The following is a 16,558-nucleotide window of genomic DNA, read 5'->3' as shown; positions in this document are numbered from 1 at the left end:
TTTATTTGTAAAGGTATTTTATATCTTTAATTAGAGATGATTAATCTTGCAGTCTAAAACACTGGAATGGTCCATAAACTTATATTAAAGAATGTAAACAGTGTCCTGTTTATGTTCTATATCTAACCAAGTTAATGAATTAAGGAAAATACTCTAATATTCTCACGAAATCTGTTTTCTTACTTTTGAAACCCATATATTAAAAAAGTGTAATGTTGCTCAGGATATATGTTAAATCTTATAGAATATCAGACAAATAAATCTTGATCAACCTCAGACCATCAAGTGACTTCTAATCATCAAATTTTAGTCAATATAAATCTTTTTTTGTGAAGGCAACATTCTTTAGGTTGGTATGAAATGATTCAAGGTTGGTACAAAACGTCCTGAGGGAAATTATCAATTTTCCAACCTGAAATACAGTGCAGAAGTTTGAAATGGCAAACTTTGCACATCTTTCATATTCCATATTTCATTGTAATATTTAACATGAATTGAAAGAAAATATATATTCCCCCATTTTACATTCATATAATATTTAAAAGCAAACAATCAATCTCTTAATAGACCAAATCATCTGTCAGAACCCCTTTTACTCTCTCCTGATTGACATTATGTGACTGTAAATGTTCATGTTTAAGGGTGAAGGGAAAAGGCAAAATAAAAACTAAGCACTGAGGTGGTTCAAACTTCCCTTGCCAATGTTAAACTGGACAGATATTAGCATAAGCTGTGCATCTCAGCAGGTGACAGTATAAGCAGACCTAGACAGTTTAGCCCTACAGGGAACCTTGGGTTTTACACAGATGGGGTCAGGTTTCTACAGAAGACTTAAAAAACGTTGCCAATTTTACTAAAGGCTCAAAAACGCAGACAATTTAGAGATGATAGAAAAGAAATAATAACACAAACATGTTCAGAGTCAAACATGTGTGACATTGATGACAAATTTAAAATAAATGATCATTGTTTGTCAAGGACAGTATGACTGCTATCAAAGAAGCAGGCACACACTGATGTTGATTTTCTCTCCTTTAATATTGATTGCCTTCTTGCTCTTGCCCTGGTGTTCTCTCTAACAGCTCTTCTCACCGATCTATAGAGTAAATAAAGGCAATACTGATGGCGAGAGAGGAGAGCGAGTGTGTGTGTGGATAAGAGAGGAAGACAGTAAAACAGAGAGAGAGAGGGAGCATGCAATTCTGTTTTTTCCTTGGAGCTGGGAGGTGATTTCAAGGTTGATTGGAACAACAAACTATCTGGAGGAACACTTTTAAAGTGGAACGGCTTGCCGTCCTTCCACACAACCATTTTTCTTCCAGCATCAAGTGTGCGTGGGTGGCAGGCTGAGATTTCTTTGTGTTTTGGTCTTTCTTCTGATATGTTCTGAAAGATGGATGTTTATGCCTCTGATTTTGATTCTCTGTTCAAATATATTTAACCTTGAACAAGCCAATAAAAGCCTTCCACAAGACAATTTGAACATCTAAAACACTTTAATTATAATTGACTAAATGTAATTTGTTGTACCTTTTGTCCAAAGCACTGCAGATTGTGCATTCAGGCTTCAAGCATCAAGTTGCTGTCATTTACTAGAAGTCTTTATAAAATCAACTCACATCTGTCTCTATAAGTGAGGCTCATGAATAAACTGAACTACTGTAGTAAAAATTATGATTTTTATTCTTCTGTGTATTTTATTCTTTTACATATGCCATGGAAATACAACGCATCTATCAAAAAGAAAAACTGCAAACTAAAACCTAAAGGCTCTCCCTAGGAAGAGGCAACGACTTTTCTTGGCTGTGATGTAGCCAGCAGGTATAAGCATAACTCAGCTTTCCTGCTGCCATCCAATGCCGTTTAACTTTGAAAACTTTAAATCAAATTACAATTTCCCTTGATATATATGTAACTCGCTTTACTATTATTTTATGTTCACCAAGAAAAATAGGGTTTCTGAGCTACATTTAGATTTTATTCTTGGAAAGGGCTAAACAAGTTATGTTTTGTATGTATTTTAGTTATGAAAAGCTATACATATTTGTTGAATTACACATAGCCTGACAGCCTATGTCTTTGACAAAGTATTAAAAGAAAAGCTTGGGGAGTTTAATGGATCCTGATAATTATTGATTCGTTGTCTGTTAATGACTTTCGAGTCAACAATGATATAAAATGTGTGTAATTCCACACTGTGCATGTTTAAATTATAATAATTAGAAAAGAAAATATCCAATATCTTCACTTTGTGAACAGCTTACAGAAATCCACTTAAATTGACTTGAATAATGTATTCTTTCTTCCATTTGAGTTTTAAACTGCATTCCTAATAATGGATTAAATTTTTATGTTAAATATGTGAACTAATTGAGCTTTGTTATGGAGGCATACAATTGCAGCAGTGGTTGAAGAGACTGGGAAGGGTTGAGTTGCCCTGAGAAAATGTTAAAAATGAACAAGAATAGGGATTTAAAGTTCCTGGAGGAAGAACTAAGACTTTTGAACCAGAGGCCAATCAGCTTTACTACGGTGGTTTGTGCATTTTGCATTATCCTTGTGTCACCATGCTGGAAGAAGGTCAAATTGACAGCATTTTATATGCCTTTTGGGAGGCACAGTTACCCTTGTGATGATAAAACTTTCTTACTCTGCAACTGAATTTAGTAGTGGTCTTTTTAGTGACTTGACTTGATCATTCAAACCACATAATGTGTGCAGGAATGCGCCTTTGTGGAGACAAAGAGTCAAGGGATGCTAGCTTGGTTAGGCTAAGCATGAAAGTCCAGCCTGTGACCTTCCTTGGGCCCAAACTAAGGATTTCAAAAATTGCAATTGCTTTTACCTTCAAATAAATACAAGTTCACCGATGGCCTTCAGTTCTGCTAATAATATAGTCTGAATAGCAAGTGTACTGTAGAGAGCCAACAGAAAATCAGGTCACAGGGGTTTAAACCTACTGCTCTCTGCTATAATTTAAATAACTGCACATATTTTATAGAATTTGTCATACATTCCACAGAGCTGATAAACAGTTCAAGGAAAATGCTGGAAAAAAGCAGTTTGTTGAAAAAAAGTTTGTCAACAGAAATCTCTGGACTAATGATTTAGTCATTCACGCATGAACATGTTTGTGTGCTGTTGCCTGTAACCTCAATTTTAAGCTCCATGATCCATCCATCACCCATCATAGTTCATTTCTACCTCAGGGATCTCATATTTATTCATATTCTGTTTTTCCTTGCTTGACTTTCTTCTATTTATTCTTTATCCTCACTGTCAGCTAACACTTTTTACACACTCTCCCTCTCTGGCCTTGGAATATATGATCATCCTGATATCATTTCTCTACTTGTCTTTCTAAGAATTTATTACCATCTATTCTTGACTACTCTGCTTCCCTGCTCTCTTTATTTGTCATCTTCCTACTCATCTGCTGCAGTTCCCATCCCTCAGTCACTTCTCCCTTGTCCATCTTGCCTTATATCTGGGTTTCTCTGTGTTCCTCTCACACTCGCATAGCTCCCTTGGCCTCATCACGTCCTCTTGGTGGTAGCAGGGATAAAGGTGCTAAATGTACCAGTCTCAGTGTCTTTCTCACTCACACACACACACCCAGCCACTCTACCCTTGAGCCAGAGCCAACACAAGAAACCAATTTTCAATTTACAGGGTAGTGGGAATGTCTCTGCCCCCTGCAAGCACCATCTCCCTCTGCAATCTTGAAGGACTGGGGATTGTCAAGAGATGGATTGTTTGTGAAATTTGACCCATCCTGCTGTACGTCCTTATGCATTTTGAGGGGAAAATTACAGAGACTCACAATATTAGAAGTAGAGCCAAAGATAACAGGTTAGCAGGGTCAATTGAGTATCGTATGCTTAATAGGATCATCCCTGTGATCTCCAGCAGCTTCCAATATGAGAGAAAGCTCACACTTTTAAGGTTGGAGTGAAGCCCATCAGAACTTTGGCAATGCCCACCAGTGTCTGTGCTCTCACCGAGCTCCTGTTTCAGGGCCGGTAAAGAATGCCAGTGGTTTAGGTGGGTAATGGATCTAAGGGGGAATCTGGCACAAGACCTAACCCAGTAAGACAATCTGAAACTTGGCCTATACCAGCAGAAGACAGTCCTAAATCCTCTAGGATAGGGAAGACTGGATTTCTGGGCATGTGCCCAAATAAATCCCAAACACAAGATTGCTAAAAATGTTAACATGCAGTGCTGCTGGAGTAATTTACAAATTGTAAGACATTGATAAAATAAAATATTTAGATCCAGCAAGGGTGAAGACATGCTGAAAGGTACTTACATATTGTGTAAAACACACCAGCCGCAGTGAGGATCACCCGATCCAAGACATTCACTGCAGGTGGAGTACTGTCCACAGGCTTCCACTGGCACTCTCGAGAGCTGTGGAGAAAAACCATAGGGTTAAATTCAAGGTACATCTAAAGAAAGCTGTTTGTTTTCAGGGCAGCACAATGTCAAAAAGCCTGATATGTGAAACTCATTGCAATGCATCCCTTTCACTTTGCAAGATTATTCATTAACTTTAGTCTTTTCCACCATCACCTAAACAGGATTTTTGTATGCTGTATGTTTTTAAACCAAAGGGAGGGGACACTTTCTACTCCCTGTTGGTGGGTGTGATCCATGCTTTTGAAAGTTATGTTCTACATACAACATTTATAGACCTTTAAGACAAAATCTCTTAAAGAAACACTGACAAGTTAAGGAAAGTTAAATACCATAGACAACTGATAGAAAGAGAGGCTTACAACCAAAGCTTTTCCAGACCATGGTAGTATTTTATCAAATTCTATTTCAGCTATGATCTTAAACCTTTGATCATATAATGAAGAGCCAATATGTATTTGAATAACCTTATGAATAATTTGTTATTTGTATCATGCGGTCTCATTCCGTGATTTGTTTTTGCATTGAAGCTATACTTTTAACCTGAATAAGATCCAATAGATGAAAATCTAAATATTTCTGAGGTCTTTCTTAGTTGTCTTAGTTTTAAGATGGCCATCAGGAGTGTAAAATCACCACAAACCCTCCTAAAAAGAAAAATACTTTCCAAAAAGACATGTACATCATCTTGTATCAAAACATGTTTGTATAGAATCATTAATGCATTGCATTTCTCAGCTTTTTCCAATCCAGCTTCTCCACATGGATGAACTGGGTCACCAGGGATTAGCAGTCCATCTATGATGATATATGGGACTGCCAATTCAAACTGGCACTGACTGGCACTGATTGGCAGGGGCCTTAAGTGGTCCGGCACAAGGGGCAAAAGTGAGGTGGATCTCAGCTTTCCCTTCTCTCATTACCATGGCAACAGCAAGTTACTGGCACTTCTGATTAAAGAGTTATCATTGGTGGATGACCGCTGTCACTCATGGTGCTCCCTGAGAGCCAGGAAAGACGTGACATCACCAGCATGTACACGAGAGCCATACATGCTGATATTTAAAAAAAGTTAAAATAGTTTATCTTCTCTTCTGTCTAGAATTTCTATAATTACAGTGTGAATTACAGGGTGCCACTGCCTTGCCAGCGAGACTGACTTTTAAAGTGTACACAGCATATCATTCTGGAAAGGAGAAGGTAAGAGGCCCATTTTAAAGGCATGACTAACATTCAGTGGAAAAACAATTTCTTTTTTTTTTTTTTAGAAGGAAACGCTTTTACGATAGCCAGTTGAAATATCAAAGATGTGAGCAGCTCTTCTAAGACATAACAAAGGTCATCATTAAAACTTCAAATCATTGCAGCTGTACTCTTGACAGATGCACAAATTTTTTTTTCGCACAATGGATCTACCTCCTACATTATTTTTGGTCCAGTCTGTTTTTGACTAGAGTCAATAGCCTTACCAGACTGACTTATAAACCAGTCCAGCTGGCCAGGCTACCAATTTACATTACAGTATAATAAGCATAAGAATAAGTACTAATATATCTTGTATTATGATTCCAAAATTTCTAAAGGGAACAGTAAACCAGTCTGACAGGCCAAGCTAATAGATGTGTTCACATCTGTAAGAACTCTACCTGTATCTTTTATAACAGGGATGCATATTGCGGACTCATTCATTCCTCAGTTTCTTTCTAAATAACATTGATTCCTCTGTATCTACCTTACAAGGAAATTTATATCACATTACAAACAGGTGCATGACAAATATCACAAACCTCAACCAACTATGATACATAAACATTATGTAGGTAAAAACAGTGCACTGCATTAATCCCTCTCCTGGCCTGCAACTGTTGTGTATTTATCATGGTGTCTCAGCATCTACTATAAATAGCATACAATAATATATTTACATACGTATTCTGCAGATCCACACATAGCTGAATGAATTTAAAATGATATGCATCAACCTGTCAAAGTCAAGAGGAATTGTGCATGCTATTACAGATTACAGACAATACTGGTTTATCAGTGTGAAAAGCGTGTTTGTGCTTTGGAAAAAAAAAAGCAAGCATGTTCTGCCCTCCCTACTGTGTAGAACCATATTTGCATCAGTTAGATAAAGGGAATGAGTTTGAGATGGAAGCAGGGAGATAGAAGAGCAATGTTTTGGACACATGATCAAACTCTACACTGATCTATACAGAGCAATGTGTCTTATAAAAGGGATTTCCTCTCTTCACACCACCTTTCCCTTTCCTGAGCCCCGATCTTCCTCTGAACATTTAGAACTGCCTCACTTCACTGCAAGAGAATCCTCTGGGTGACTGTAGAGAAAGGCCACTGTGATAGCCTATGGATGATATAAGGTAGCAAAGCCTTTTCATCAGACTGGATAAAAGAAAAATGTTCTTTCATCTCTCTATCCTTGTGTGAAAAGTTCATCATCATGTGACAAAAACTGAGATAAAACTGCAGCAAATAACGCTGCAACATTTGCTTCATAATGTGCGGAGTGAAACTATCTGCCTGAGAGAAGTATTTAAGGCCAGAGACAATACAACTTTTACCCCTTGGGGAAAGTACTGCCATACAACAAGTATCTTAGCATCAATGTGGAAAAATTTAGACCTACTCATCTTAGTATTATTTTGATATTTAAGACGGTGCCGCAGCAATCAGTGAAAGCACCCGAAAAAGTAGGAATGACCCGATACAACTTTTTCATTTCCATACGATACAGATACAGTATAGCAGCTTTGAGAATTGGCAGATACTGATATTGGCCCAATAAGATATTAGCACAAATCACACTGGCTTTTATACTTATTTTATACTGTATAATGTTAGAAAAGGCTTAATCAAATAATATCAGTAAAACAGGGAGCAAAAGTTTGCAACAAAGGGCATGATAACAACCGGCTCATAAAATTAACCAATAAGTTACAGAAACTTAACAGAAGCAAAGTGTTTCTATCAGCAAGAAAATATTGGAGATTTTAGATGTTGGCCAATAAAATCGGATATTAATCTTTTGAATAATATCGGATCACTATCCAATACTAATATTTGATCAGGACATCCCTATAATGTCTCTCTGTTAAACTGAGGCCAGAACTTTCACTCAGCCATTCTAGAATCCATTTTATTTATTTTAACTACCCAGCTGCAACTGTGCTTGGGGTCAAAATCCAACTGAACACGCCAAAGGTGCATGAGCTTACTGTGCCTAATGGGACGATAATATCCTTCAGGTTTTTTCTATGGTCAGTTTATGGTTTTGTAAGCTACAGCAGGACCCAGTAGTCCTGAAGCCTGATAGCAGCTCCAGACCATCACACAATCATCACAATGTTTGAATGTTGGTATAATGATGATTGTTATATTTAGTTTTTGCCAAATGTGAGGAGAGATACAGCTTCCAAGAATTTTGCTTCTTTCTCATTAGCCCACACAAAATTTGTTTCAATGACTTCGGGTTTTTGACATATAATGAAAAGCTTGTTTTGGTCTGCAGTGGTTTTGGCCTTGAAAAACAACCTGAATGCAACACTTTCTCCTTTTTAATTTATTTTCTCAATTTTACAAGAGAGACTTAACCAACGGAAGTGGATCAGTTTTGTGGATGTTCTAGGATTTTTATGACGTCTTGAATGTACCGTTAATTTAACTTTGGTAGACTAGCTAGTCCTTTTATTTATTTTTTATTTTTTCATTTATGGATAATGGGTTCAGAGCAGGAGTCCCAGAGTTAACAAGTGGCTTTGTAACCCTCTATAAAGCAAAATATGACAATTACTTTTTTTGGAACTGGTTTTGAGTTATTTATTAAGATATTTTAACCTATTTTCTGTTTTGACTTTAAGTTGGAGGGTGCCAGGTTCCAAAATGAGTTCGCCTACATCCTGCTAGTGAAACCAAGCTAAAATATCTGCTCAATAATAATCATAACATGATTAATGAAGAAAATCATGATTCCAAATGTTTTTTTCCTTCACTACAATTTTTCAATAACGTTTAATAATTTAAACAGTTTAAATGATCTGAATATATCTAAAAGGAACAGAAAAAACAAAACAAAAACAGGGCATGCAAAAACATCATTATAGACACTGAACCAGACACAAAATTCACTGGGATAAAAAAAAAAAAATACAAATAAAACTCAGTGTAGAATATGAAAGATATTCAGAGCTATGGAAACCCATAGATGCCTACATCAGGGAGATGGTTCTGTTTACAGATAAAACACACAAGCAAACACACACCATATTCAAAGCCTGGCAGAAGCGATGGCTGCCAATAGGAGCCCTCTGTTCCAGAGCACAGATCCTGATATCATTCATTCTCCCTCTGTTTCAGTCTGCCCGTCTCTGTCACTCAGATTCTCTGAGGTGTGAAACATCACGCATTCATCATCTCTCCAGAGCTCTCCTTCTCTATCTAATACACACAAGCTCACACTTTAGCGGGCAACACTTTTGTCTCCACTTTTATCACAAAATTGAGGGATTTGGTGGCTAAACGACCCAATGCACCCCTTGTCCCTCTCATCTCGATATCACATTCATTTTACGCTATCTTCTTCGTGGGCTTAACCAGTGAGTTGACCATTACAGCTCACTGTCTCTTCCCTGTGACTGTGCCATCATATCAGCGGGGATAAATACAAAGGATTGGGTTGCATGGCATTTATAATTCCCTCCTGTTTCAGGTGAGTAAATGACAGCCATTACACCCAGCACTTTCCCTCCTTTCACAATAGGTAGAGATGGATGCTGCTGAATACAATCATGCTTTTAAAAGTAGAGATCACAGAGATAGTTGATGCCTTAATGCGAGGGGAGAGAAATGGGAGACACTTTTGATCATTTGATGTTGCAGCACAATGGTGTCAAATTAGATTTACATTGTGCATGTATGTGTGTGCCATGGCAGATTTAAAGCAATGGAAATGGAAAGGCATTTGAAACGTATACGAAAAAATATATATTTCTGTTTGTGATTTAAACTGCGTTTTTTCTTAGTTTTTTACCTGCTATACCTCTCTTCTCCTTACATAATGCCAAAAGCATTGAACTCTTCCTAGACTGAGGATTCATCATTTATTAAATCAGCAGAGACTTTTTATTATCAACTAATTCCTCTGCTTCATCTCTAGTCCTCTCTTTATCCAGCTATTTTCCTGCCTCCCTTGACTTGTAATTAAAGAGAGATTCCACCTGAAGCCAATCTACACCCTCCACATGCACAGAGAGGGGGAAATTACATTGATAGTCCAATCCTGATTTACAGCCTGTGGGGCACACTGAACTCCTCTTATCTTTTTTTTCCCACCCTTTCGGCTAACTTCATCTTTTTCTCCTTCACTGCCATGAATTTGTTCATTAGTTTAGCGCAATGTCTGCAATCCAGTCACACTGTTGGCCAGGAAGCACGGATTTGTTCAACAAATAGTAGTTAAAAAGGAAAACTAAAGTATTGCTGCAAGAGACTGGCTTAGTAATCAGGTCATCTTAAGTCTGACAATCTTCTGTTTGGAAATTGTCACCAAGGGAAAACACTTGATTTGAGTTTTTTGCAGTATTACTAAAGCTTTTGAATAACGCAAAAAGAAGACAGAGGGTGTTAGATAGCATTGGAATTAAACGGAATTGTCTATGGAGACATGGCTGTTTACAGATTGGAAGCAAATATAGGATTTTGTGGATCCCTCAATAACTGCACTATTCTTACCATTCTTTTCCTTGCAAAAGTTTAGATGTGCAGCAGGACATCGATTCTTACTTGGTAGACATGTTTCGAAAAATTCCAAGGAGACTTTTGCAGTTAACAGGAAGGTTTATTGTATAACACAAAAATATTGCAGCTTATTTTGTTCCATCATGCAAAATGCTGGACTTGGAAATCTTTTTTTTTTTTTTTTCCCTTTGTAGTTGGCCCTAGGTTTTGGAATACTTTGGCCATCCATATAGGAACAGCCTTTACCATGAGGTGTTTTAAGTCTCATCTTAAGACCCACTTTTATTGTTTGGCTTTTAACACTGCATAATCCTGTGGTCCTCTGTGTCGTCTTTTTCTTTTTTTTTTTAAACTCTTACTGTTTTTTGTTTGTGTGTGTTGTTTTTGCTTGTATTTTTTTATATAAAGCATATTCAAAACATTTTGTGTTGTTAAATGTGGACTTTTCAAATCTCAAAGGTGGGAACAGGATCACTTTCTCTATGGAGACCGAATTTTATTGTCACAAATGTTTATCAGGTTATATTATAAATAACAGTCATTGTCTCAGGGACCCAAAGTGCAGGCTGTGGCGATCGAACCGGGTACTTGCAACTTCTCAGAGCACAAGCACACTGCTCTAACCACTAGTCCATCACTCCCCACACTCTTTAGGTTGCAATTAAACTAAAATCTTTTTTTCTATTAACTTAGTGTCCCACAAGGTTTGTTATGCAAGCTCTTCCCATTAATTTTTATACACAACGGCACTGTCATCTGTTATTCTTTTGCCTTTTTATCCTTAGTTTTTCAGGATAGAAACAAATGGAATCAATTTACTTCTTTTAGTGAATCAGATTTTTGTTTTTTGCTGCACTCTATGTTTCAGCACCCTCTCTCCACCTGGATAAGGATCACGATTGACGTGGGAGCCAAATGAGGCAGGGGACACATCAACCACTCAATGCCTCGTCATAGCTGAGGCACCGCTCAATCAGTTAACACCCAATTGACATCGTTATATCATAAATTCAGTTAACAGTGCGGCCCAGTGGCTGCTACCGCAATATTGTTTTCATTTGACGTTCCAGAGGTTAAATGACGGAGCCATCAATTGCACTGTCATCTTTGGCAGAGTAAGATTAATGACTTGGAAATAATCAATCATTTTCTCTCATTTTTTCTTCCGAAGATGCTAAGCCTCACATAACCGAAGAGAAATGCAGCTCAACAAGCTAGAAGCAGGTTACAGATCATCATTTGAAACACATCAGGCTATATTTTTCCCACCTGATTGATATTCAAGTGCCTAACTCTGCAACCTCAGCATGCATCATACATAAATGCAATGTGGTTTTAAGGGGTTCTCATAATTTCTTTGTCATCAGTGAGTGTCAGACCAAGAAGATTGCAAATATTTATAGTAGGCATACAAAAACAATGCTGGATATATAGTTTTGACCAGCCTGAATAGAGCAGATGTGAGAAACGGCATAAACAAACAAAGGCAGACTAGATGCACAGCTTAAACTCCAACCACCAACAAAGAAGCTTTTATAATACGTTGATTATTTTCTATTTAAATCAATCCGCCTTATCAATTGACCTGCAATAAACATCACTGAGGAAATAAAGGGTGAAGTTATATAATCAAGCTCATTTTGCACCACTTATGATTTCTTTAAGAGATGTCAGGCTAAAACAGTTGCCATCTATCAGCTTGTTGCACCTGCTTTGCCCAACTTCAGCTTATCCTCAGCACATTGTAATACAAATCCTAGCATCTTTATAACTCTCAGCCACAGAGTCTAGCATTAGAAGAATGTGGCAAAACAGATTTCTACTGAGATAAATTAAAGGATCCTGGTAAACATTTTGGATGAGATGTGAAGATGCGATATTTCCGCAAATTGGCTTGTTGAATTTCCCTCAGGGATAGAGAAAAAAGGATTTGACTTTGAACGATCTCACCCTGCCGCGGAACACATTTTCAATAATTCACACTTACAGATCAGTATTTGCTACACTGCATATAAATATTTTAGCACCCTGAATGTGACAGTGGAAACAGTTTTTATAGCCAAATCTAAAGTCCTACCATTGACAACAGAAATGACTGAGGCGACGTAAGGACAGGTCTGATAAAATCAAAGCTTTGACTCAGTGAACTCCGGTACGAACATTAGTTTATAGGACCTGCCTGTTGTTACAGGACAAAAGCCCGGCTTTGTAAACACTAAAGGTTGGTTTTAATGATTATGACTCAACAAGCAGCTTTAATGACTCCCAAATGCTTTTTTTAAATTTATGTCTAATAAATGAAGTTGATTAACTATCAAAAGAATTTTCACTTAATAAATAATGCAAGTTGAAACAGATTATTCCCAAATTTATCTATGGTTTCATGCAAAAATATAAGTACAGTACCTAATTAGTAAATTTGAGTTATAAGATATCACAAGAGTGCAGAACTGAAGTTATTTTATTAATTGATTTATTGCCAAATAAAAGCCAAAACCTTTAAAAAAAAAAAAAAAAAAAAAAAAAAGACATTTTTCTGTAGTTATTACTGCAGGAGGTTTTGGGAATGACCCTAATATAGAGTTCTTAAAAATGAATCAAAACTAGTTAAATAAAAAGCATTATTGAACAGACGCTTGTTGAGGGTTTATTTCATTTAAAAGATTGCTTTTGTTTTTATTTTGGTTACTCGTTAATGTGCATCTTTGAGGCACTGTTACCAAATTCTATTGCATATTTTTATTTGGATTTACTTCTAGACTTTGACAAAGCTATTTTAACAAATTAATATGATCTAAACTATTGCACTGAAGTTCTTATCCTCCTAACTGTCCCAGCTTAAGAAATGATACCCCACTGCATAATAGCCACTACCTGGGCTAAAGAAAAGTGCATGCCACACTTCTTATAGTTTTACAGTTGATTTACATATTAAATTATGGATAATTTTTTTTAGCATAACACAGACATGGGGAACCACAGTTTTACTGATGACGTGGCCTGCATCTGTTAGATGTTGTTCTGAATCAGCATTTCTGAATCAAACAGATTAATCATTATCTGGCATTTGCAAAACTTTACAAAATATGGAATACATAAACTGTTTGGAGCATAAATCTGTATAACACCAAGGATACCAGATTTGGAGAAATTGTTCTGGCCATCTCTGGTTTGGTATATAAAATAACCTTAATCTTTGGTTAGAGGGTGAGGTATAAATGCTTGTGCCGGGTTTGGAATTGTCTTATTTTCTATAAAGAAACATGTAAGGGCATAATTTTCCTTTATTCTTGTCTATAATAATAATAACAATTTCATACAGTTATCATACAACATTAAGAAAATAAATGTGAAAATAAATAAACAATGTATTAACAGTGTCCGCACCCAGTCATGAGAATTAAGATGAAAAACTACAAAAAAAGGCACCAGAGCAATTTGTATGTTATTATTACCTTTCTTTTGTTTTTTTTCTGAGCAGATAAACACCTCAAATCTTCTACAAGAAGGAGGTTGACACATGAAACGGCATAAACATCACTTGAACACAGTAGGGAGCTTGGGTAGCTGCTCATAGGAACAGTGGGACTGACCTGCACTCGCCACTGAAACACCAACCTTAAGATCGGTAATCACAGACTTCTCTATCATATAGGTGAATTTTTATGCCTTAACATCTATTTAACCAACGAAAAAAAGAAATATAACATGCTTATGTGTGTGAATAGTACAGAGGGGTGAGACAGGGGAAAAAAATCTCATTAGAGGACCACCAATCACTGGATTAACGAGGAAGCAGCAATGACAGATCGCTCTGTTAAAGAGCAGTGGGGGAACGCACACGGTACAAATGAAAATGGGTCGTCAGAAAGGGTTAGCTACAGAATGAGGATAAAGAAAAGGAATATAAAAAATACCAGGCAAGAAAACAAATTAAGCTGGATTCCCATTATCTTGACAAATTCTCTAAGAAAATAGGTTGCAGTAAAAAAAAAAGAAACAACTCAATAAGTCTGGAAGAAAAATAAACCTAACAAAGAAAATATCAACAGGCAAGTTGGAAATAATAAAAGATGAACAAAATGTAGATGGTATAATGGGAATCAATTTTTTTAATAGATCAATATTGTGAAGGAATGTGGCTCTATACAACCCGACAAAGAATCTGTTACAATGAAAGCAGGAAGGATACAGAATTAATTTAATTGCATTAAACTTAAATGATACTTCAGTATCATAAACTTAATGTCGACTATCAACGTGGTCAATGCACATCTTTGCAAAAACAAAACCTCATTAAATTATGTGAATGACCAAACATAATACCTAAATTTAATAATTTTTTGAATTATCTGAATAATCAAGTCTTTTAACTAAATAATTTTATTCCATTTCCATCAAATTATCTCTTTTCCGAAAGACCTTCAAAATCACTGTCTAAGTGACTAACTTTCTGTGTTCAGCAGAGGACAAACACCCACTAGGATCCATCATCACCAAGCTGAAGGAGAGCATTTCAGGGCTAAAACAGCATGTGAAGAGCTTTATCGATTAACTGTGTTTTCAGCTGCCTGTTCTGGGTACCCTTGCCACTCTTCTTCTGACCTCTGTCTGTATTTTTCCCTCGTTCCAAGAATCACACTCTCAGTGAGTGTCTGGGTCCCAGGCCCCAGAAACAGCAGGTGGCCTTTAGTTATCGACCAACTCAGCCTTCTTTAATAGCATTCACCACTGCTGGGAATTGGGAGTGTGCATGTGTGTCCTGGATGTTATTCTAAACCAGCATAATGATCATTCGAGCAGTTCCTCACTCGATGTTGCTGGAGCTTGCTAGGCTCGCCATCCGCATGCTCTCTCAAATTGACAGTCACTAAGGTTAACAGATAGCTAACAAAGGCAATTCAGACTGACATTTATTCTTGAACACTTATCAAATATCAATTAAAATCGATAATGAAATATAATAGACTTGGCCAGAAAGAAAATTAATAACAAAGACTTTCTAGGGATCTATTCTTTTGTGATTTGATAGCATGAAATGTCAATATCACAGCCTAAAGAGATTATTTCTGAGTTTTCAAGAATAATTGCATGTTTAAAGCAGAGCCACAGACAGATGGGCCGTACCAAAGCTCGATTTCACTCTACTGCAGTGCTTCTCCAGGCTCAGTGAGAAATAAAGCAATTCTGATTATTCTGATTCTAAAAACAGCAGGTCTCTAAAACCTTGAAAAGGTGCAAAAATCTTTTAATAAACTTTCCAATGGATGTTCAACATTTTGGCCACAAGATAAAACATTTCCATGTCATTAAATCTTGGACATAAGTAGTAGCTGCATTTTTGCATGTTTTTTAACGCTTAGTGCTGGCAGTGATAATAGACATTTAGAAACTCAACTGTACTTAATAGAAAATAACAGGTGGTAAAATACAATACCACATAAATCCTAAATGGCAACTTACCCTGATTAATTCAAATATCAATCAAAACGAGTTATCATAAATTGCTGGACTAAATTTGTATAAACTTAAAGGAGCACAGTCTGGTTATGAGACTTTTCATATGTATTTGACACAGTAGCTGAACCTGGTAGCAAATCAAGTTTTTATTTTATTTTTTTATTACCATGTCCTACTATTGTTTGTTGTTTATTTTAGTATTTTTTAAATTGTTTTCAGTCATTTTGTAAATAATACCTTTTCTGTACATTTATCATAACATCATGTGACCTGACAGCATTACATGTCCTCATAGTTGGTAGACCACCTTAAGGAAAGAAGGTAAGCAAGTGCAGAACTCCCAATAGAGTTGATAAAATAGTGTGAACAAAACTCCAAAATGTTTGAAAAGTGCAGAAAAACATTTAATTCCAACAAGGATATATTTGATTCACTTTTCAATGACAGAATGCAGTTTGCACAATGTTCCATGAGGCGCAAGCTAAAGCTGTGGAAACATGCAACTGTTGTGCGCGATTGTTAATTGACATCAGAGTATGCATCCTTACTAATCTTGATACTAGTGACAGTATTGCTATTTAAACGTTCCAGTCCAAATACAAAAAAAGTACATATAGAATGATTAAAATAAACAATCACAACTGCCAGGATCCAGAAGACTACTCACGATCTGATTAAGTTCAGGTCTCATCAATATTGCACTTAGCGGAAAGAAGGTTTTTATATTTATTTATTTTATTTATTTATTCCTTTAGGCCCAAAAAGGATATATAATTCTAAAATGATCCAATAGTATTTGGTTTTAACATGATTATGCACATTTAATCAAAGTAATTACTGTAAGTCTAAAAAAAACCTTCAACACATTCAGTTTATTAAACCAGTAAATATATATGTGAATCAGTGGGAGAATGTGATGTGAATA

The 16,558-nt window shown here is 36.4% G+C and overlaps 1 protein-coding gene across 1 annotated transcript in view; it reads right to left on the bottom strand.

Annotated features, from left to right (window-relative positions):
- LOC107095492 (plexin-A4) overlaps positions 1–16,558 on the bottom strand; it is a 121,742-nt gene that overhangs the window by 94,975 nt on the left and 10,209 nt on the right. The window contains exon 3 of the mRNA XM_015391615.1: positions 4,313–4,413. Within this exon, the coding sequence (XP_015247101.1) occupies positions 4,313–4,413 (101 nt within the window). The remainder of the gene's footprint in view (positions 1–4,312; positions 4,414–16,558) is intronic.

The sequence above is a fragment of the Cyprinodon variegatus genome, unplaced genomic scaffold (genome assembly GCF_000732505.1).
Source record: "Cyprinodon variegatus isolate N-32 unplaced genomic scaffold, C_variegatus-1.0 Scaffold552, whole genome shotgun sequence".
NCBI lineage: Eukaryota > Metazoa > Chordata > Actinopteri > Cyprinodontiformes > Cyprinodontidae > Cyprinodon > Cyprinodon variegatus.
This window is presented reverse-complemented; position numbering and strand designations above follow the sequence as displayed.